The sequence below is a fragment of the Tiliqua scincoides genome, chromosome 10 (assembly GCF_035046505.1).
Source record: "Tiliqua scincoides isolate rTilSci1 chromosome 10, rTilSci1.hap2, whole genome shotgun sequence".
Lineage (NCBI taxonomy): Eukaryota > Metazoa > Chordata > Lepidosauria > Squamata > Scincidae > Tiliqua > Tiliqua scincoides.
In genome coordinates, this window is record NC_089830.1 from 933,864 (window position 1) to 957,124 (window position 23,261).

General features: G+C 50.9%; 1 protein-coding gene across 1 annotated transcript; it reads left to right on the top strand.

The window, feature by feature from the left end:
* Positions 1-454: 454 nt before the first annotated feature.
* HDAC1 (histone deacetylase 1) lies at positions 455-21,247 on the top strand. Its single transcript, XM_066638328.1, has 14 exons — positions 455-560; positions 7,023-7,135; positions 8,111-8,228; positions 9,459-9,533; positions 10,961-11,099; positions 12,541-12,682; positions 13,427-13,519; positions 13,856-13,964; positions 14,356-14,496; positions 15,182-15,290; positions 15,414-15,544; positions 16,256-16,402; positions 17,972-18,020; positions 19,919-21,247. Exons 1-14 carry the CDS (start codon positions 512-514, stop codon positions 19,944-19,946), a joined length of 1,443 nt encoding a protein of 480 aa, XP_066494425.1. The 5' UTR covers positions 455-511; the 3' UTR covers positions 19,947-21,247.
* The last annotated feature ends 2,014 nt before the right edge of the window (positions 21,248-23,261 follow it).

Sequence of the window (23,261 nt, forward strand, 5' to 3'; positions counted from 1 at the left end):
CTATTTAGTATGATAAATAAATAAATACCCATAATTTAATAATACTCATAATTTATTATTACTAAAATATTATTAGTAATTATTACGTTATTTAATTAATTAATATTATTAATAAGTAATTTATTTATTTAAGTAATTGACAAAGTTATTATTATTAATTATATTTATGTGTAATAAATTGCTATTGCTGCTGCACCCTCCCGTGCAGGGGAGTCCCTTCCCGCGGAACTCCCAGCTGCAGCCCCCCCACGCGCAATGGAGCCTTCCAGCCCCGCCCCCCGGGGCCAGTGGTACAGTCCCAGCAACTCCTCGCCGCTCTACCTAGACTGCTGGCCGGCTTCGGCACGCCTCCCGCGACTTCTGATTGGCCGTCACCGTGCCCGCGAGGGAGCGCCTGCGCGGCGATAGGCCCACGCGAGCGAGTGGGGCGGAGCCTCCCCCTCGGGCGGGCTCGGTTGCGCGGCGGGACTCGGGCCGGCCGGACGGAGGAGCTGTCGGGAGGCGGCGGAAAATGGCGCTCACTCAGGGGACCAAGCGGAAAGTCTGCTACTACTACGACGGTGGGCGGAGGCCGTGGGCGCCCCTGGGGGGAGGGGCGGGCAGGTGGGGGGAGGGGGAGCGACTGGCACTGCTGGGGGAGGGGCAGCAGCCAGTGGGAAACTCGGGCCGCAGGACGGGTGGCAGAGGGGGAGGGGCAGCCCTGGGGGTGGGAGAGCCCCCGTGGTTGGGGGGGCTGGGGAATGACTGGCATTGCTGTGGGGGGAGGGGGCGGGCAAGGAAACTTTCGGGGGGGCACTAAGATGGGGTAGTGGAGGGGGAGGGGCGCCCTTGGGGGGCAGGAGCTGGAAGGGCCCCCATGGTTGGAGGAGGAGCTGATGACGTTGGAAGGAGGAAGGCTGGGGTGGGTTTGTGTTGGGGGGCTGAGGGGTGCCAGGGACCGACGTGTGAGGGGGAAACAGTGAGCCAGAAAACTTTTGGGGGGTCCAAGACTTGGGGTAGCAGAGGGGGAGGGGCGCCCCTAGGAGTGAGGAGTGGGCAGAGCCCCCCATGGTTGGGGGTGATGATGGGGACTGGTGATGGTGGGGCCGTGTTGATGATGGAGGGGGGGCTGAGGAGTAACTGGGACTGATGAGTGAGGAGGGGGAGAGCCAGGAAACTTCTTGGGGGGGACCAACACTTGGGATAGCAGAGGGGGAGGGGCTCCCCTGACGGTCACGAGTGGGAAGAGCCCTCCTTGGTTGGAGATGATGATGATGGAGGGAGGCAGAGAGGTAGGCAGGCTGGGGGAAGGGGATACGTGGTGACGGAGGGGGGCTGAGGAGGTACTGGGACTAGGAGGAAGTGGTGAATGAGGAAACTTTCTGGGGGAGCACCAATACATGGGGTAGCAAGGGGAGTGTGGGAGCTGGGGGTGCAGTGCAGAAGAAGTTTCAGATATGGCCCCGAAGGCGCCTTGGACAGGATCTCCCAAGTGCCAGATGCACAGTACCTCAGAGGTGTGCTGAACACTGGGTCTGAGATCTGTGCAGCCCATAAATGAATCCCTTAAGCTGGGCCAGGACTTGTGGGCACCAGGTGGCACCAGGTGGCACTGAACTGGCAGGGGCTGGGGCTCCGCTGCCCAGACCTGAGCTGAGTCTTCTCACTCCAGCCAAGGAGGTGGGGTTGGTGTGGGGGGGGGATGAGAAGGAAAAAGATTTCGGGGGTGATGGGAGTACAGGCTGGTGAGGATTTTGGGTAAAAATGGCTCATGGGATGGGGAGAAGAGGCCAACAGTGGGGGGAGGGGCTAATGAGGGTGAGTTTTAGTGGCATGAGAGGTGGATCCTCCAAAGAAGGCTCCCAGGATAGTAAGAAGTGTACGAGGGTAGGAATTGGCTAGAGAGGAGCCCTGGAGGATAGGAAGCTGCATTATCTGGAGTGTGGCCTGCAATATCTCATGGTTTCAACCAGGGAAGGGCCTTTTCCAGGCCTACTTGGAGGTGCCTGGACTCGAACCTGGAGCTTTCTGCGTGCAGGAAGGTGTGCTTGTGTGGAACTACACGCGGTGCTCATCGGGGAGGGGGTGCTTTTCAGAAACTGCTTCTGCTGCCCATCGCCCCAGCAGGCTGTGTGCCCCAGTTTCCTGGGGCAAGTGGCTGCCTGGCATGAGTTTTGGAAGTGACCTGTGAGAAGTGGAGGTTACAGTGCAGAATGGAAAGCCTTCTCCACCACTGTGTCCAGGCAGGTAATCTGGGGATACCGGATGTGGCCCATGGGCCGGGGTTTGGAGGCCCCTGCTCTAGGAGGATGCAAAATGTCAGCTGAATTGTGGTAGGGAACTGGAGGAGGGTGATGCGCCCAAGCTGAAGAATGGAGTGGAAGCTCATGGTGAGCAGAGCAGAGCCTGCTAGTTTCCTCAGGTGACTCTAAAGGCAGAAGCACCTCCCAGCTGCAGGGGCAGTGATTCCTCGAGGGTCCTGTCTGCCTCTGATGTCCTCCCCAGACCACTCAAGGCAGCCTCTGGTCCCGATAGTGGAGTGGGATAGCTTTGTGCCATAGTGGAAATGTATTTTGTGCTCAGAGGCTTCAGCAAGTGGTTCTTGGTGTGTGTCCAGCCCAGGTGCTCCCCCAAGCACTGGGGTGTTGGCCTTCCCTCCCTGACTATGCCTCGACCTGAGCAGCTTCCATTCCAGGCTTCTGTCTGGCACAGTTCCAGCAGCAGGAGCCCTTGAGGCCGTCTCCTTCTCAGAGAAGCCTACCTGTCTTTTCCGTATTTTTCCTGGTGGGGAACATCTCCAGTGAGGCTTGGATGCAGTCACGTGACTTGGCAGGCTCCTTGGAAGGTCTAAATTCCTGCTTGTGTTCCAGTTTTAAGCACCCCCCATCTGCTGCTGGAAATAGTTTGACGTGACTAGGTCAACTTTCTCACCTGGAGTGGGCCAGAGGTGGGTTGCTGATTGATCCAAGAGGTTGAATCCTGAGGCTCTTGATTGGAAGCTTGCGCGTATGGGAGCATTGTCTCCTGAGAGGGGAGCCACACTTTACACAGTAGTCTCGCTTGCTGGGAGTGCACTGGTGTTCGCTGCAGTGTACTGGTAACATGTGGGTGATGGTTGTGAGTCCTTAAATACCCATGTATGCTCTTCTGGACACCAGAGGAAGACTGGAGTTCTTCAGTGTCCAAGTAGTTGTCTAGACTAGTGTTCTTCAACCTGTGGGTCTGCGAAGCCTCGTTTGGGAGGTTGCGGCAACCTTTTAAAGCTTGTGCAAGAGAGGGGTTGGATCCAGTCCAGTCATGGGACTGCCTTATCAAAGCTGAGTTTTTTATATAAACCTGCACAGCCTCTTCTTGCTGTTCTACACTACAGCTCCTAAGGCCAGCCCTGCTCAGGCTGCTACCTCACAAGGTTGTTGTGAAGACACAAGAGGTCTGGAGAAACAGGGCAGGTAGGGGTAGGGATGGGCAGCTTGGTCTAGTCAAACTGGTCTAGTAGAACACCAGAGGAGATGCTGCTCGATTGGATCAAAAGTCCAGCATCCAATTTCTAGAGCTGCCCAGTAGGATGCCTGTAGACCAGCAATACCCATAAGCTGGACGAGGTTGGCCTTCCCTGATTGCGTAGTCCCTGATCTTAACTTGGCCCCTGCTATTGGGACAAAGAGGCACATTTTAAGTGGGGGGTCCCTTATGCTTAGCAGGGGGAGAGCAACTCTCTCTATTCGTTCCAATGCAGTATCACCTCCCAATAGCTTCTTACTGGGATGTCTTCTGTCTTGCTAGATTGTGATCCCCTTTGGGACAGGAAACCACCTTTTCATTCCTTTTGCTACATAAACTGCTGTGAGAAGCTTGAAAAATGGTTTACAGATGGGACTTTGGTGTCCAAAGGGATCCATTCTCAAACCCCCCACAGATACCAACAATCGCAGATAAGCGAATCCACGATTTTTGGCCTCTTATGCCCTCTGAAGCCCCCTCCAGAGGGCTTTCTGAAACCCACAGAGGCAGCACATGTCTGCCCATACTGCCCATAGGGTGTGTCCTACATGCCTGAAGCAGCACTTCCCCCTGCATATTCCTCCCCTATGCCCCGAGATGGGCAGGAAGGTTGTGTTCTGGACTGCCTCTCCCCATATTGGAAGTGAGATTGGTGGGGAGTTGAAGCAGGGACTTTCCTGTAATTGCACCAGCTCTGTGGAGTACTTTGTCTTTCAACAGCCTCATGTTGTTTTCATCATCATCTTAATTACACCTGCTTGTTTCTAGCTGTGTTGTGAATTTCTGTTACTATTGTTGATTTTTGACATGGCAGACCCTTGATTTAGCATACTAATGGGGGGAAGTAGTGCCTCTTAATTCCCAAAGTTTGTCAAATCAAAATACATTTAAGTCAGTGGAGATTTGCAGAAACAATCAGCATTTTCTGCTTTGTTAACAGATTCTGAAGTCTGTTAAACTGAGGTCTGTTAAATCGAGGGTTCACAGTGATTGTTTTGTGCTTGGCTTGTTGCGTTTACTTTAGTACTATTTTTATATGATTTTATTGCACAGTGCTTTGCGTATTTTTTAAAATAGAAAAGTGTTTTTGAAGGACATGTTAATAATAGTGATGTTGTATGACTGTTAATAACGTCATTGTGCGACTCTTAAGCACTAGCATTGTGAACAGTGTTCCTTCTAAGTGCATGGTTATGCGCCTCTCAGCTGAGTTCTGCACAGCGCAGCAACCCGGATGTTCGGCAATGCCATGATGATGTCATTGCCAAACATCCAGAGGCAGTGTCATGATGCAGCTGTTGAAGAGGTCTGCACGCTGGTGTGGAGCAGCGATTTTTCAACCAGTGTGCCACGGTGCATGGGTGTGCCATCGGTCCACAGGTGTGCCATAGGAGATTGGCGCACAGCAGTTGAAAATCACTGAAGATGATTCTGGGTTCTGTGACAGAGCCAATGGAGGAAGAGGGACAGATAATTTGTTACTACTGTACAGACAGTTGCCCTAGAAATAGAGCCGCAGAGCCTAGAACAGTCTTACGGAAATGACATCACACGAGTCAGTCGTGACTTGTGGAAATGACATCACCCCTCCAAAACTAAAAAGCCCCAAAGTGCAACTTGTGACCCTCCAAGCCAAACTTGACCCGTCAGCATCCACGGAAGCCCCGCTTTGCCCCAGGCAGGGCAGTTCTGTTTTTGCTGCCTACCAGGGTGTAAAAAAAAAAGGGGGGGTGGTTGGGCATTTGACTAGTCTATAATATATTAAATAATTTTTTTATAGCTGTAACTTTTTTGGAATAATGAAAGGATGGTCTAATCACCCACGGATTTAATATTACTAATTACTCAATACCAGAATCTTGGTTGACTTTTGTTGTGCGACAAAGACATGAGCAGTTTAAAGTTTCTCTAACCTGAGTGCAAACCATCCTTGGGTCTGTCAGCCCTCCAGGATTATCCGGGAGTTCCAGGAATCAGCATTCATTTCCCCGTGACTGTTGAATGCAGTTCTGGAGGTCTTAACAGGACCTCCAGGAATTTCACACATGGTGTCATGCTGCCCCAAACCTCCAGGAATAGCTTTAGTCAGAGTTGGCAATCCTGACCCTTGCAGAAGAGGTTCAGGCTTAGATAGGCAGATAAGATGGGCCTTGGTTCCTCCTGCAAGGTGGGAGTTCCAAGTAGGAACCCATTGCCCCGTTGGCTACTTGAGTTCCTGTTCCTGTTGGGGGGTGCCTGGAGTTCTAGCAGGTGACCACTAGGTGTAACTCTGGTGTGTGGCCAAGTTTGCCGTTAACAAACAGCCCTGCCCTTGCAGTTGAGTGTGAACTTAAAGACAGTAAGGTACTGCCTGAGGAGTGGCACTCTTATCTTCCTAGAATATTTGGTCATGTCTAGTTGCATGCCTGGTAGCTTGTTGACTGACAGTATTTGACCAGTCTGTCGTCCCTGGTTGTCCTGAACCAGGACAGCCCCTGCAGCATCCTCCACAGCTGTGTTTCTCTTGATAAATCCCCAGTTGTAGTTTCTCGCTGCAGCCATGCCGCCTGGGGCAGTTGCTCCCTTCCTCCATCTTCCGGATCATTTGCGTGGCTCTTCTCTGTCATTGTTCCAGTTGCTTCATATCCTTTTTGAGAGGTGGTGGACCAGGCCTGTGTGTGCACACAGGCTTCAGATTTCTGCTGCAGGAAACTGGGATGTACTCCAAGTCAGGGCGATTGCCATGTAGAGTGTGAAGCCACTCCTGAGCAACGAGAGACCCAGGTGGGTGGGTGCATGTAGTTGACGTGGGTGGTTGTCATGCTGAGCAAAGGAGCGCCACTGGCTGACAAATCCCATTTCTGGACACTCCTCATAAACTTACCCCACCACATCTTCACCTCCAGTTGCAACAGACTCCACACTGACATAGCTGCATTTATATCTGGCTCGGTGCTGTCTCCTCTTGACAGCAGAGCATCTTCAGGGCTTTTCCCGGCCTTGCCACCAAGATCTGTTTAGCTGGAGACCGTGACCACCCATCAGTGCAATCATTGCATCAGTAGCAGATTGCAAAGGGTCTAGAGGGCAGCGGGTTTGGGGTGCCTTTTCCCCCCTAGTCTGTCACCACTGCCGCCACCAATGCAAGCCATACTGATCTGCTTCCTGGCTTGCTTGAGTGAGAAGCAGGTCATTCCCCTCCTCACTGCTCCGTGCATGCTGCCATGAAACCCAGAGGAGTTTGTGCTGAATCTGCAAGTGAAACCAGAAACCCCACACTTCTGGTGTTTAGGGCAGCATGCAAGGAACATGGTGAGTTTTGGTTGGTTTGGAGGTTTTTGTAGTGCAAAGGTGGCAGACACAGCATCAGGTAGCGGTCTGGCTTGCATCGCCCTGATCAGAGAAGTTAGGAACCAGACTCGGGAACCGTCTGCATGCAAAACATGCTCTGTTCCTAGGCTGCTATCTCTTCTGCTCTCAATCATCCCTTGTTACGTCTCCCAGTGTTTACGTGGTTCTCAGCATAACCGAAACTTTCTCTTTCCCTCCCCACCACTTTTCAGGTGACATTGGAAACTATTACTATGGCCAGGGACACCCTATGAAACCTCACAGGATCAGAATGACTCATAACCTCCTTCTGAACTATGGCCTTTACAGAAAAATGGAGATCTATGTAAGTTTTTTTTAATCATTTGAGTGAAAAAGGTACGATTAACAGCACGCCAAGGTAAATCAGACAAGAAGTTGGAGACAAGATATGAGCATTCTTTTCTCAGATATTGCCTCCAAAAAAAACAATAATGAGAATGGAGAAATTATTTATACAGCACCATCAGTACTTCGCAGAGTACAAGAGGATAGGTCCCTGCCCCAAGGAAGTTACAGTTGGACATTCAATCCAGGTGAGACAATGGAAGACAGGGAGGGAAATTAGTAGGTTACACATGTAAAAAAGAAACCTGCTTACTCACTAAATTCCCATCCAGGTTTCCACAGATGACAGAGATTTCATAATTCATAGTATGACTGACATAAATATCACCCCACTGTTTTGTCTGGTTTGTCAGCGTACCAGGCTGTTCCCTTTATCCATTGTACCGTTTATCATATTTCCCTTAAAAGCAGTCTTGCAAATAAGTCCAAACAAGTTCCTAGTCCACAGGTTTGTACTTGCCGGCCTGCCGGTCCTTTGCAAGTCATTTGTGGCACGTTTTCAGGCAAAGAAAGATTGGGAAAACTGTTTTCATAGAGCAGAAACAATTCTCTGCTGTCCTTGCCTAGCCCTAGAGGGTGTCTTCAATTTAAATGGAAAGACATTCCTGTGGCCCGTGTACTTCTCCTGAAACTTAGCAATAACAAACATTAAGAATTTGCACTTTTGCAGAGGTTTGATGATACATAGGGAACCACTTTATGGGGGGGACGGACCTGGAGAAGTCACTTCCTTTCGTCCACCGTTAACAAACCACACGCGCACACATTCCCGTCAGCAGTACACTGCCCTTTTATGTATTCTTTTTAAGGGTTACTGATATTCCAGTTACTTTGGGGGCAGAGACAGTGGGGAGAGCCTGTCTGGGGGAGTCTGAAATGTCTTTGGCTTTGCTGGCCTTCCCAAAGCCTGCCATAAACTGTCTTGTCATTGCAGCGACCTTACAAAGCAAGTGCAGAGGAAATGACCAAATACCACAGTGACGACTACATCAAGTTTCTGCGGTCGATTCGCCCAGATAACATGTCTGAGTACAGCAAACAGATGCAGCGGTGTAAGTGCTGACTGGGATGTTGCCAACACTACTAAGGTTCAGGGGGGCGGGGGGGGGGAAGCTGCTGAAAGGACGCACTCCCACAGTGCCAGGATTTTCCGGTTTTCTTTCTTTCAAAACTCAGAAACAGAGTCTGAGCACAGACATAAAGGGAAGCAGCAGGCAGTGTTCGATGGATGGCACCCATAGTTAGTGGAATTCTGTTGTAATATGTCGTCGACACCTTGACAGGGCAGGACTGTGCCTTCCAGTGGCCGGGGCACAGGACAGATGCTGCCCTGGTGGTGCTCTAGCCCACCATCCTCCTCTCATCTGCATTTCCTTCCTGTTCACAATTCCTGAGTCCAGGGAATAGGAGCAGCATAGCCAAGTGAGCCCCACCAGTCCACCACCTGACACCCATCCAGATCAGACCACAGGTCCATCTAGTCTAGCTTCCTGTTTCCCATGTGCCTCATGGAAGCCAAGCATGTAGGCAGAGGGCCTTCCTGTTGCTGGCATTCAGAGGCCTGCTGCCTTGGGGCTTGGAGATAATAGGGAGGTGTCCTGACTAATGGGCATTGATAAACCTGGGTGGACCAGAAAAAAAGGAAAAAGGATACCAACTGTGTGGATGTGGACTGACCGCACTGAGTGAATGTTTGTCAAGCATCTGAATGCCCTGCAGTTCTATACAAATGCTCAGTACAGTAGGTCCTCATTATATGTGGATTTGACCCACCATGGGTTTCGAACCTGCAGTGGGAGGTTCTCCGTGGGTCAGATTTCTATATCTCTGATTTTTGTCATCCATGGGGGTTTGAGGGATGGAACCCTGCAGGTGCTGAAGCATGACCTGTAATCGATAAGAATAATGATGCCAAAATAATCATCATCAGCACTGTGTGCTTCTGTGTGCCATGCGACTCCAGCAGATGGCGCATCAGGAGGTGTGTATGTCTCTGGTGTTGATTTCCCCCCTCCCACATCCTCTGAATGCCTGTGTATTCTGTGCCAACAGACAGCCCAGGCAAGCCAAACTCATCTTGTTCTAAGCAAGAAGGCAGAGTGCCTTTCTCTGTGGGCCTTGCTCTGCAGTGCAGCTGCTCCTTTGCCCTGCTTGTCTGGAGTACGGGCACTGAGTGACAGGGAAATGTCATCCATCCACCTTGCAGTTTTCAGTTTGCTTCACGTCTTTTGATTAAACTTCTCATCTTGGAACCATTTTTGTTTTTGCTTTCCTCCCCCAAGTCAACGTTGGAGAGGATTGCCCCGTGTTTGATGGCTTGTTTGAGTTTTGTCAACTTTCTACGGGAGGCTCGGTTGGTAAGTTAGCCATTTTAAAAAAATTAACAATCTTCAAATGATGAGTGTACGGTAGTATGATTGATAACACAGGCCAACACACATTTTGCTTCCTTATACGTTACACCAATTCCTCAGTATATTTGGGGTACCGATTCAAAAAAATAGCATCCATTTTGCTCTATCACGTCTAGTTTTGGAGACACGGCATAGCCTCTTTAGCGAATGGTTCAAGCAGCTTCCTCATGAGGAACTTACCAACCGTGTTTGAGAACCACTGTTCTAGACCATTTTTCATAAACAAAGCAGTTTACAATAAAAACAGTTGAAAGCTGCGTACCAAACACTGTCAAGCAATCTCTGAAAGCAGCAAGAAGGAAAAGAATTGAAATCAGCTGTCAAAACATACATTATCACAGAGCTGTGAAGGCATCACAAAAACCAAAGAGGTTTTTGCTTTTCAAAATGGCAAATGATGGGGCTCTTTGGATCTTGTTCTGAGCAGCTTGAAAGACTTGGGTAGCGATCCTGAGCCATACTTACCAGGGAGTAAATGTTGTTGAGATCAGTGGAGATGGCTTCGGAGTAATAATGCACAGGATTGCAGTGTAAAGACACCCCAGGACCATCTCTTGAGCGCAGTAGATACTGACTGGTGAAGTGTCTTCCCTGTAGGTCTCAGGAGGGACATATGAGATTCTGCTTGATGAATATGTTTAGTAGAGATGCTTTATAGAACATGAGATATGCCCAGGACTGGCTGAGTGTTCTCCTTTCTCTCCAGCTGCATTTTAAGGAAATTTCTTTTATATGTGTTTGCAGAGGCCAGGACTGTCATCTTTAATGAGTTTCTGTGGAGCTAATTCTTTTCCAAGCACTCCCTTTGCAGGATTTTTGTTTCTAATTGGGGAGAGATGAGCAGATACTGCTTCTGTCCCCTCTTGAAACTGGCAGACTTAGAAGTGTGCCTAGTCTAGTGTCATGCTGTGTTTTGCTCACCATGTGGTGGGCTTTATGGTTCCTTTTGTCACGCATGCGTGAGAGCAGAAATGGTTTACATTTCCATTTACCTTGGTAGGTATTCCATTATGGTCTTGCAAGTGTGATGAACACCAGCCTTCTCCCCCCCCCTCAGAGCCGGAGAGAGCGATCAGGGGCTGCTTCACAGGTGCGCTGCACCTCTGGCACCACTACAGAGAGAATCCCTGTTTCCCCTCTAACTCGAAGACTGGGAGGCTGCTTTTGGTGCTGCATTACCAAAGCAAGCGCCCCCAGCTGCTCGGGGCTTGTTAGCTTACAAGCATACCCTTGGCAGCACAACAGCAAAGCGACCAACTCAGGCCTCCTCTCCAGTGTGGTTCTTCTGTATCTTTGCTGGGCTCTGGAGGTACTCGGGGAGTGTCCTTTGGACTCTGTTCTGTGTCATCAGTTTGAAATTCCCTCTCTAGCCAGTGCCGTGAAGCTGAACAAGCAGCAGACGGACATTGCCGTGAACTGGGCGGGAGGCTTGCACCACGCCAAAAAGTCCGAGGCCTCAGGATTCTGCTACGTGAATGACATCGTCCTGGCCATCTTGGAGTTGCTCAAGTAAGTCGAATGTCAGCAAGGTCTAGCTTAGCCTTTTCCCTGCTTGTTTTGCATGTGAGGCGCTCCTCCCTGTGGGAAGAAGTCAGTCAGTTAATCTCCCCCTGCCCCATCTGAAGTGGTAGAATCTGGAAACCTCACTTTCCAGCATCCTCAGGCTGGTTTGCAGCAGCGGACTTCACCTTGTCCAGGGTTGTCTCTGCACCCACCAGCACTCCTTAGTTTGCTGCTATTCCATGTGGACATTGGTTCCCTGAGCTCATCACCCCTGTGAATGAAGCTGCTTCTGTCTTGCTATCGGCTAAAACCCTGTCTGTGGAATGTTGCCCAGGTGGCATTGTTCCTGGGGGTGTTTTTGTTGTCCCCCCGGACATTGCTCTCAGATCACTTAATCCTTCAGACCAGTACAGTGAATGGTGCTCTTCCTGAAAGCCAGCTTTGCACAACTCTGCCGACCTTCCCCTGCAGAGGTCTGTCGGGTAGTCAGTCTTGTTTTCTTGGCTTGAGTGGCCTTGCACTTGTGTCAGTGGACTGAGGGAGTACTCTAGGTCCAAATTGTGGGTTAGGACCTACTCTGTGGGTCATGTAGCACCTGGCTCAGCTTCCATTGAAAATACAAAGTTGGAAATACAGAGCTACCAGGTAGGGTGGGCTCCCAGTGAGGGAGAGACCTGGTGCTTGTTCTGAATAGGTGGAAAGATGGGGTGCTGGGAAGGGCTGTATGGTTGGAGAAGGGTCCACATCTGCGTTCTGCTTTGACTTCCAAGCTAGAATGTTTGAATTCCAAGCTGTGCAGAACAGCAGCATGAACACGTTGTGTACTGGGACCTTTCGCTGGTCACAGCTTAGGTTTGAAGCTTAAATTGATGTTGTCACTTCTGGCCATGGCATCACTTCCATGTTAATGACATCACTTCTGGTGAGTCCCAACAGACGGTTGTTCTAAAAAGTGGGTCCTGGTGCTAAAACATTTAGAGGACCACTGCTCTCGAGCCGTGATTTCCAACCTTTTTTGTCTCACTGACAAGGTACTAAAATTGTCAATGCACACCATCAGTTTTTTGACAATTGACAAGGCACACCATGCTGTTGGTGGGGGGCTCACATCCCCCAATGCCCCGCTAATAAATTACCCTCCTCCAAACTCCCGCGGCACACTTGCAGACAACTCACGGCACCCCCAGTGTGCCACGGCACAGTGGTTGAAAATGGCTGCTCTAGAGCATGTCTCAGAATCCTCTGCAATGAATGGGGTTCTGTGGCAGGTGCCATGGGGTTCCTTTTTAGATAGGTGAATGTTGACAGCATTCCCCAAATGTGGGAAGCTTCCAGATGCAGGAGCATGCAGATATTTTCAGTACCTTCCTTGACCCTGACCACTTCGTCAAGCAGGGTGCTGCTTGGGGTGTTGGGTCACCAGCCTGACTGCCCTTTGCCACTCCAGGTACCATCAGAGGGTGTTGTACGTCGACATTGACATTCACCATGGTGACGGGGTGGAGGAGGCCTTCTACACCACTGATCGTGTCATGACCGCGTCCTTCCATAAGTACGGCGAATACTTCCCGGGAACAGGGGATCTACGGGTGAGGATGGAGGCCCGAGCAGAGCCTTCCCTAGCAACCAGGCAGCTGGAGTTTCCCTGGAATGTTGCTGTTCCTCTGATTTTGTTTCTCAATAGGACTTCTTTCTGGGTTCCCCTTGAGAGGGAGCTTTGTAGAAATGCGTGTTGGTCTGCCACCGTCTTGCTGTGTTTCAGAAACTGCTGCTTTGTCTGTTCATTTGATTTACAGGCGTGCCCCGCTTAACAACCTTCCGCTTAATGACGGACCGCATATGCAACGGTCAAAGCACAACAAAGAGACTCTAAATGAGGCAGTCAGGTCTCCCATAGCTTGCAGCAGAGTGTCTGTTTACACAACAAAGAGTCTCTCAGTGTAAAGAAGAAGCAATCTATCTCCCCTAGCATCTGGCAGGAAGTGTCTGTTTACACGACAAAGGCAGTAGATTGGGTTGCATGTTCACTTAACAACCTAATTGTTTCTTACCATTGCAGCCTCCCCTACCCCCATTCTGCCTTCCCTCCTCCTGCTGCTAACTGACCTGCTCCAACAGGTGGTGGGAGAGCCAGTGGCACAGGTGGGAAGGGGCCGGCTGAGTGCACTGCCAGAACGTGCTTTATGGCACTTTTGCAGCAGTTAGTGCTGGTGGACCACTTGTTTCGCCAGCACGAAAGGCCGTAAAATTCGACTGTTAGATCCTTGGCAGATGCACGGTTCTGGCAGCCCCTGGACGAGTGTGCCATAACTCCTTTTCCTCTGCTCTACCAGGATATTGGAGCAGGCAAAGGCAAGTATTATGCTGTCAACTATCCTCTCCGGGACGGAATAGACGACGAGTCCTATGAAGCCATCTTCAAGCCCGTGAGTTTCCTTTTGACCTGTTTGGCAAACAGACCCTGAGAGGCCTGTCTGAAGTTTCTGGAGCCCTGTCCTGCCCCCTCCCACTGGCAGTAGCGCTCCAAGATCTTGGGCAGAGAGGGGACTTCCCCATCACCTCCTCTCTAACTCTTTTAGGTAGTGGCTCCAGGGCATGAGCCTGGGACTGTCTGAAGGAAAGCATTTATTCTGTCCCTGCACCAGGGCCCTTTGCGTGGACCCAGGTGGCCTAACTAGCAGCTTTCGGATGAGCCACTTCTGGTGCATGGGCTGAGTGGTGTTGCTGCAGCAGCTCGATTGGCCTCTCATTTCTTTGACCAGGTGATGTCCAAGGTGATGGAAACATTCCAGCCAAGCGCTGTTGCACTGCAGTGTGGCTCAGATTCCTTATCGGGTGACAGGCTGGGCTGTTTTAATCTGACCATCAAAGGTGAGAGGGGGCTTTGTTCTGAGTGGATGTGTGAGTCTGTGGCTTATTCAGGGACTGCCTGAGATGCTTTGTGGTTCCAAGGGGCTGCTCCGTGCATTCTGAAGAGGGGCTGTCTCAGATTTCTGGCAAAGGGTTCTGGGATGGACAGTATAAATCTCATGCAGTTGTATGTAATTTGAGACTTGTGTTCCAATGTCCTCTATGGTGAGAGATCCAGGGGGAGAACACATTAAATTGCATGTGATGGCCTCATTGAGGCTCTCAAAATGTGCTCTGTTCAAGTGGACCGCTTGTGCCGTCTTGCCTGTCTGTTGTGGGGTGGGCTGTCTCCAGGACGGGGCCAGCCATGGTCCAGCAATATGATGTCCTTCCTCTGGCTTCTGTTCCCCAGGTCACGCTAAGTGCGTGGAGTTCATCAAGAGCTTTAACTTGCCCATGTTGATGCTGGGAGGGGGCGGCTACACAATTCGCAACGTGGCCAGGTGTTGGACATATGAGACTGCTGTGGCACTGAACACGGAGATACCCAATGGTAAGGTGTTCCCTTCCCCGCATCCCCAAATCAACTTGCGCTCTCCAGAAACAGGCTTGGGGATAGCCGAGTTTGGCTACAGCCAGGGGTGGGGTGGAGAACCAAATGGCTGTACATCAAAGAAACCAACCCACCAGGCAGCTGGCCCTTCTGGAGTTCGAGGATCAGAAGAGGAGCCCCACTGGGCCATTTTAGCTAATGCCTTTTGTTGAAAAATGGGTCCCAGTGAATGGTCTTGAAGGCAGCCAGAGTTCTTCTGCTGCTGGTGCTGGGGGACCAGGCTCTGTACGCTGCCAGTGTGGGAGCCTGCCAGGTAACCATATGCAGGCTGCTGTGCGATCTTGAGATGATGAGCTGATGTGAGATGTTTTCCACTGCAACTCTGTTCCCTTGTCATCCCTTACTTCTCCACACACCTAGGTGTGTGCTAAACAAACCCTATTCTGTATTCTTGAATGACTTGGGAGCAGAATGAGGAAATTGGTGTGTGTGTCCTTAGTTGCATGACATGGCTAGAAGGGAGGAGGCTTCTTTAAACTGTGGAAAGCCTCCCTTGATCAGACCATGTACTGCTGGCCTCTGACATTGTGGGGTCCCCCTCTCATGGCTTTTCTTGGTACTGAGTTTTAACTGTCTGTACAGTCATGGGCTTGGTTACATTCTGTGTGCCTTTTTTTTTCTGCAGAGCTTCCATACAATGATTATTTTGAATACTTTGGCCCGGATTTCAAACTCCACATCAGCCCCTCCAACATGACCAACCAAAACACCAACGAGTATCTGGAGAAGATCAAGTGAGTCTTGCTCTTTTCTAGTGATGTCCAGTGGCTTTTGCTCTGGTTGCCTGTTTGTCTGTCTGTCACGATGCCATTCTGATTGGCTTGGTGTGAGGTCTCTGTGTGCCTGATTGTCCACAGGCAGCGCCTCTTTGAGAACCTGCGGATGCTCCCCCACGCTCCCGGGGTCCAGATGCAGCCGATCCCTGAGGATGCTGTGCCAGAGGACAGTGGAGATGAAGATGAAGAAGATCCTGACAAAAGGATTTCCAGTGAGTGCTGGGGGTCGTGTGCCACCTTGGATCATTCAAGCACATGGTCAGGGCAGGTGGACTGTGTAGCCTCTCTGACCTTTGTCAGTCAGAACATCAGCCCACAGAAATAGGTCATTAGCAGCTGTGTAGAGAACAGTAGTCCCTTTCTCATCCAAAGGGACTTCTTCCTATGGTCAGATGTGTGCTCCAGCCTGGTGGAAACCACCACCTCTAGAACCCCTGCTGTGGTTCAAGATTGTCCCTCCATGTCCATTGGCAAGTTCACCTTGCACCCCTTTTGAGCCACATTCCATGTTGGATGGCCTGGGCTCATTAAAGGAGAAACTGAGGGACACTGAGAATCTGAGTGGTGGGTCCATTGCCAAAGAGGGTGGTGTTGGATCTAGAAGACCTTAGTTGCTAGTGCAATGTAGGAAAGCTGGCCTAGAACTTTAGGTGTCTGCCAGTCTCAAAAATGGTAGTGCGTCTGCCAGATTTGTATTATTTTTTGCTAGTTGCAGAATTTGGCACTTCTTGGTGAAGAAATGTCTGTCTGTTTGAAAAAAGCCCAGCCCTGCCTATTCCCAAAGGGAGGCCTGGATGGGGACTGTAGAACTTGGTGCGCATGTCTCCATCAAGGCCTTTTGTCATTGCTTTTGAGGGTTCCCTCTCCTCCTGCCCGCAAGGCGACATCAGCGGTGCTTAGATATCTCTGCCTTTCCCCCTCAGTCCGCTCGTCAGACAAGAGAATAGCTTGTGAAGAGGAATTCTCCGACTCCGAAGACGAAGGGGAAGGTGGGCGCAAGAACGTGGCCAACTTCAAGAAGGCCAAGCGAGCCAAAACGGAGGATGAGGAGAAAGAGGAGGAAAAGAAAGGTAGAGTCAGACCCAGAACCATCTGAATCCTCAAGATGCTGCTTATTCTTTGTGGAACGAATAGCTGAGGTGTTCTTCTGCTCAGACCCCAGAATGTGCCATTTCCAAACAGGATCAGGCCCACACTTGTTTAGCTCCAGCGTCAGGTACTCCAAGTCCATCTCCTTGGGCCTAGATTGTATTTAAGAACCAGGGATGAGTCTTGAATGTAACAGTCATAAAGTGCCTCTGAACATGTGCTGAGTGCATTTTCCTTCTCACTTAGTAACCGCAGCCCTGCCCCCTCCCTGTGCAACTTCTAAGTTCTTGTAAACTAGGGGTGTAGCTTCTGGGCCAAGGTTCACCTCCTGTCTTTTAGAAAACAGTCCACTGCAAGCAACAAAAACCACTGTTGTGATTCCTTTCTGTGAGCTTTTTCTGTCCTTTGTTGGATTATTTGACAGGAGGAGCTGTCAGCATTTCCAGGAATGCAATATCATCTTTGTTCGGGGGGGGGGGGCATAATGCGAGAACTGAATTTGGAAGATAGCTGGCCAGCCGCCCGCAGAGGCATGTCTGCTGGTTCCTTGTTCAATTTCCCATTCCTGGGGCAACGGCCAATGAGGCATTATGGGGGCTCTTTTGCAACTTAATTGTTTTGTCCCTGTCTGGTTGCAAAACGGTCAGTTTCGAGCTCTCCCTCCCGAGTGATCAGAACCATAAGCCTGGTGGGGGTCTTAATTGTCAATTAACGTTTTGCCCCGTGTTTTGATCCGTAAGAATCCCTGTGGTAGCTTGTGTAAAACAATAAAATAGAATTAAAACTGCTAAGCATGCAGTCAGAAATATTCCTTAGAACAATTAACCCATTTCTGCTCAGCCCACAGGTGTGCACATTTCATCCCTGTTGCGTATATGCAGCGTTGGGCAGAAATGTCTTGATCAGTCCCCAAACCTCTTGCAGGGATCGGGCTCTCTTCTCTTTGGTTATCTGGAACTGCACTTAAAAGGCTTTGTGACATGGAAGTCTGTGTGTGTTGCCCTCACAAAAAGCTCAAAGGGCTTCTTTGGGGAGGATGTTGCACAGGGCAGCCACTGAAAAAGCCCTGCTCCCCGCAGAGCCCCAGCTAGAATCATAGAGTTGGAAGGGACCTACAGTCATCAAGCCCCTGCCTGTAGCAGGAAATCCTCCTAGAGCTTCTGCAGCACTTGGCTGTCAACAGTGTTCTGTGGGGTAGAAGCTTTCCCTGAAGTCTCCTGGACCTGAGCCACTGAGAGGGGTTTTAGAGGTTGACACCCCCCTTTTTTAAGTGTGTCTAGAAACCAGTCTGTTTTTCTGTTCTAAATGAGAATCTCATTTAGATTCTCATTGAGAATTCAGCACCTGAGAGGGTGCTGAATTCACATTCACACAGCAACACAGAGCCCCGGTGGGAGGAGGATGGAGAAACAGACCTTTCCCTGGAGGACGGGCGTCAGGGGAAGCAGCCAGGCTTGAGAAGTTGAACCCGGTGATGTGTAGGAGGCCAGGATGTCTCTGTGTGCAAATAAAGCACCTGTGTCTGATTCTGTCACTCTGTTGTCTTCCAGAAGTCAAAGAAGAGGAGAAGGCAAAAGACGACACAGCAGAGCCCAAAGGGTGAGGCTGGCAGCCATGTCTTCTTTCCTTGCCTTGTTCCTGTTGCTCATAACCGGCTTCCTCTCAGCTTGGTGAACTCTCTCTCGGCGTTCATGTGTGCCTTGCCTGTGTTCGTAGGGCCAGCCGTCGTGCTTGTGGTTCCCTGGGACTGAGTGCTGTCCTTCAGCCATGCATGCTGGCCTACCAGGCTTTCCACAGCCCCTACAAGCCGCTGTCCAGAGCCTGTGGACTGGCTTGGCGGGTCTTGAGTTGTGCAAGCCTGCGCTTTGTTGGGGAAAGGAAAAGGCAGTCTTCCCACCTGCCATTCTCTCTAGGTCAGGTTTGGGTCTCGCGTGTACATATCACATGACCCACCGCAACGACCAGGGTCTTGCCTCCTCTCCTGTTCTTTGCTGCCCATGTCAGCTGCAGAAGCGGGCTGTGGTTGGAGAGTTGAGCCTGTCCTGCTGCCTGCCTGCCTCTAGATTTCCCTCCTTGGGAAGGACCACCTGGTGGGGTCCCTGCTGTCTTGTTGGCCTCATGAAGACCTTGGTGTGCCCAGGCCTCTTGCAGACGGGTGACTTTTTGTTTGGAATGTTCCTGTTGCTTTAAACCACTAGTTTAATTTGCTTTTATTGTTGGCTTTTATCCTTTCAGAGACCCTTGCTGAAGAGCAGCCAGTCAGTGCCGGGTGTGTCAGGGGGCTAATCAAGGGTCTGCCCTTCTGAAAAATGAAGTGGTGCCCCAAATGCCACCCTTCTTCCCTAGTGGGGTGCCAGCCCTCCCCAGCTCTCCCCCAGCCTGGATTCAGAAAGGAAGAGGGGACTGGAGCTGAGGAAATGAGGAGTGAGGGGTGGCCTGGAGCACCTGCTTTTCTGTTCTCCTCCACACTTCCTCTTCTGCTCAGTTTCATTCTTCCCTTTTCAGTCCAGGGAGTGATGAGCAGGTGGATGGAGGCGGTCAGCAGACACCTTGCTGACTGCCATGGGGCATCCTCGGAGAGGGCTGGCGCTCGTTGGGCAGCTCTGGAGGACCAAGTGTGGCATTGTGTGTGTTTGGCTTGCAATGGATATCATAAGCTGCCTGGATATCCCATAAATGGGAGAAGGGCATAAGTGTTTTGGATGTCTAAATCACGCTTTCCTGGTCTGCTGTCAGACTGTGTTTCACGCAGGCAGTATCATGGTTAGTGACCTTTTGTGGACTTGTGTCCGCCCTTCCCTACTTCCTAGAGAGGAAGTGACCTTTCTCTCTGGTGGGTGGGTGGGGGGGCAAAGGGCCCTAGCAAGGGAATCCAAGCTCAGGAAGGTGCGCTTCCCCGCAGAGCAGTGCCCTCCTCTCCACAATGCAGCATTCTTCTGAGGCCGGGGGGGGGGGGGGACACCCAGAGCAGCCATCCCCAGGAGGAGGCTCTTGGAAATGGCTCCTGGTGCTGTCTGAGGCTCATAGCAACACGAGATTTGGCCGGATGCGACTTGGCAGCTTCTTCATGGGGTGGTTTTTTTTTGGGGGGGGGGGCAGCAGAATGGAAGATGGACTGGTCTGGAGTGTGGCACACAACCTGCCTCGATGCCCTGATGTCCTTTCTCTGTCCATGGTGGGTGTGTGCAGAGTGGGTGGTTCCCCCCCTCTTGCTCGACTCAGGATCATTAGCCAAGGCTTTAAAGCCCCCTCCCCCCCAGGAGGAGACTGTTCCAGTATTCTGCTATGCCTGCTCTTGAGTTGGGCACTTCCTTGGTGCTTTCTGTGCACCCCGCTGGGGAGTTTACCTCCACATTCCCTGCTGAGAGGAAGCAGGAGTTTTGCTGTGTTAGTTTGTGTGGTTGGTGCCTGTGTGCATGCATGTGGGGGGCTTTCTGGCAAAAGCCTACTGACCACCACCGCCTTTTAATCTGTCTTCTCTTGCTGTTCTCCGACAGGGTGAAGGAAGAAGTGAAATCAGCCTGAGATGCCAGCAGCCGGGTAGCCCACTGGCCTCCGAGTTCCCCTGGGTTTGTCCTCTCTGGTGCCCCCTCCCATTCCACAAGATTTGTATTTCGTATGTTTCTGTAGATATTTCTATCTGAATATATTCGGGGGCTTGGGACCTGGCTGGCATTCCTAGCCGTGCTTTCCTGGGCCAGCCACGGGTAGGATGCTATGGCCTGAGATGGTGCTGCTGGAGAGCCCCTCCCCCAACTTGGGGACACGTGTGGGGTGCATTTTCCCTTTTAAAGATGACTCTCCCCTCTCCTGCACTATCTCTTCCTTTGAAGGGATGAATTCCCTCGGAGAGCTGGAGGCTCTCTGGGGGTTTGCTTCTGTCTTTTCTCTCTTTCCTTAAATAATTTTTGAGGTGTGGATACAGCCATAAAACTTTGGGGGAGTGGGGCAGGGGGGGGCCTGTGGACTGGGGCTGCTCACTGTCGTGCCTGCCAGGGAGCCCACCCCATTCCACTCTGCTGGGAAGCGATGCTGCTGCTGATCACCTCCCAGCACCTCAGCAGCGGGGGAGTGTGACAGCGGCTTCGGGGGTGCAGGCTGTGGCTGTGCTCTTAGCAGTGAGTGCTGAAAGCCTAGGAGGACCTGTGGGGGGGGGGGGTATTCTGGGGAGAAATGTCCTCTCTGTGGAAATGACGGGAGAGGGGCGAGTGCAAATCTAGCCAGTATTGATGCTCCCTGCAAAACGAGTATTGCACGCAAACCACACTCCTCTCCCCGCCTTTCCGAATTGCCTTCAGTGCCCATCGCTGGTCTGTGCAATCTACTGGCCAGCAAGTGGTGGCATTTTTGGAGTACATCTCTCTGAAGGGCCTGTTTTCTGAATGCCGGCACATGATGACTTCATACCTAGCAAAGGTTTCAGAGGACAAGTTTTGACCACTTGTCTGGATCCTGAGGGCAGGCAGGTGGAGGTTTTGAGGGGAAGGGGGGATTTGCTTCCACAGTGCCCCCACCCTTGAGGGGTCAACCCCAGCGATGCTGCTAACATAGCCATGTCACTTGTGGGGAGGGGGAGGGGAAGGAAAGGGTTTTATTTTTTTAGACTTCTGGTTTAGCTGTTTTTTAAGTCTCTCAGATGTGAGTTCCTCACAGCTCTTCCTGCTCTTTGATACATGTATTGGTGACATAAAAAGATCATTGTTTTTGTGTGTTTTGGGGAGGGCAAAGGGGAAGATATATATATTGTGGTTTTTTAAAAAAAACTTTTTATTTTCATTTTTTGGAGAAAGCAAAATCTTTGTAATAAAATTGGTCTGTTTCTCTGCGTGGTTATTGCGTGTGTTACAAAACCGATTCCTGTCTGCTATCAGAGCAGGGTCTGGGCCTCTTTGGCCTTCCAGGGGACTGCTGGGGTTAAGTTAGCCTAGATCTGCCATGGCCAGCCCAGCCCAGCCAGGAGGCCAACTGAGGTGATTGCCTTAGGTGGCGGGTGGCTGGGAGACCTCTGCCCCCTTCCACTGCTTGCATTAGAAAAGGAAAAAGTGAGATGGCAGAGCACGTGTGGAGGGCAGTGGTGATCCAGAACAGTCCCTTCCCTTTTCCTCTTCCCTTTCAGTGCCAGGGCGGTGTGGTGGAAGTGACACCTGGCGCACCACCAGCTAAGGGGTTGGAATTTGGCCTGTTAACATCAGAAGAGCCCTGCTGGATCAGGCCACGGGCCCCTCTAGTCCAGCTTCCCAAATCTCACAGTGGTCTAACAGATGCCTTGGGGAGCACACAAGATAACAAGCTCCCTGCATCCTGTTGCTGCTCCCTTGCATTAGATTGTTGCCTCAGAAGCCAGGAGGCCTCCGGCTAACCTTGAGTTGTGGACTGGTCCTGAGTGAGATGCTGAATGGACTTACAAGTCGAGTGCAACTGGAAAAAGAGAGATCTTAGATGGAGAAACCACCAGATTTTAGGCTCAGTTCATTCACCAGTTTTCCAGAGACTTTACAGTAGACAAAAGTCTGGGTAGGTTGGTGGCTGTCGGTGCTTTTCTTTTTCTTCCTTCCAGTTGTGCTCATAGTCCTGAGCACTGACACTTCAGATAAATGAGAGCAAAATTTGAATACAGGAGCCTTCAAACCCTGACCTGTGGGTCAGATCCAGCACACCAGGATTAGACTTCTGGGTGGGGTGGTGGCAAAGCCTTACCATTCTGCTCTACGACCTCCAGTTTTCACAACCAATCTCTGCCACTGATTTAATAGCTGGTGTGACTGGCTCTAGTGTAAGCCGCTGCGGGTGCAGTCCCAACCCACTTTCCAGTACCGACATAAGGGCACTGCAGCTCCAAGCTAAGGGAACAAACATTCCCTTACCAATGAGTGTGACCTAACTGCAGGATGCAGCACACTTCCCATTAGCGCTGCTATGCCAGCAGGGGTTAGGGTTTGGGCCTAATTGTTTAGCTTTAAAACACAGATAATGGGTTCATTATAGCTGCTCTTAGTCATAATAGCAAAACTGGAACTTCCATGAAAAGAGACAGTACTGTATATCCCTGAGTAGCAGATGCTGGGGCAGAGAAGCAAGGGACCCCTCAGGTGGAAAGATGAGGATGGAGTCTAGCAAGAGGAGAGTCATGGATGACTTTTATTCACACCTGTGGGCTGACATGGCAGTTGCTTGTGGCAGTGAGACATCTAATTCTGGCACCTGGTCACCAAATCTTTCCATTTCTCTAGCATGGGTGCCTGTATATTTTGGCGAGCTACCAGCAACCTAGAAAGGTACCAAGCTACATCTTGCACTGCAATGCAACCTCAGTTGCTGTGTATGCCACCAAACCCCCCCCCCCCATTCCTTCCCTGTGAAAAACAAAAGGCCTTTGCTCCAATTTTCTTCTTGCAGTTGTGGAGCAGGTGGCAAGGAAGCCTAGCCCCTGGAGACAGGGCGGGGGGGGGGGGGAAGAGAGAGGAGAGCTACAGACCTGGCCACAGTCATTCCTGGCCAGGCAAGGTTCGTAGCTTAGAGCTCAGGTGGCTTTTGAAGGTTATCTGGAAACATCAGTTGGCACAGAACAGCCCTGCAAGTGTGGATCAATGTAAACCTATTTTGCAAGGGCTTCAAAGAGCTGCACCGGTGGTGGGCTTATTTGCAGGCACAATTCAAGGTGCTAGTTTTGTTTTGGGGGGGGGGGGATTGTTATTTTAATTGTGAGTGAGTTGTGCTCCATGTGTTGCAAGTGGACTCTGATGCCTGCTTGGGCAACAAGTTATGTAAAAAATTTTAAAACCCTGAGGCTGAGCTCACAGGCCTCACTGGTTGGGCCCCAAGAGTCACAGCTCTAGGAAG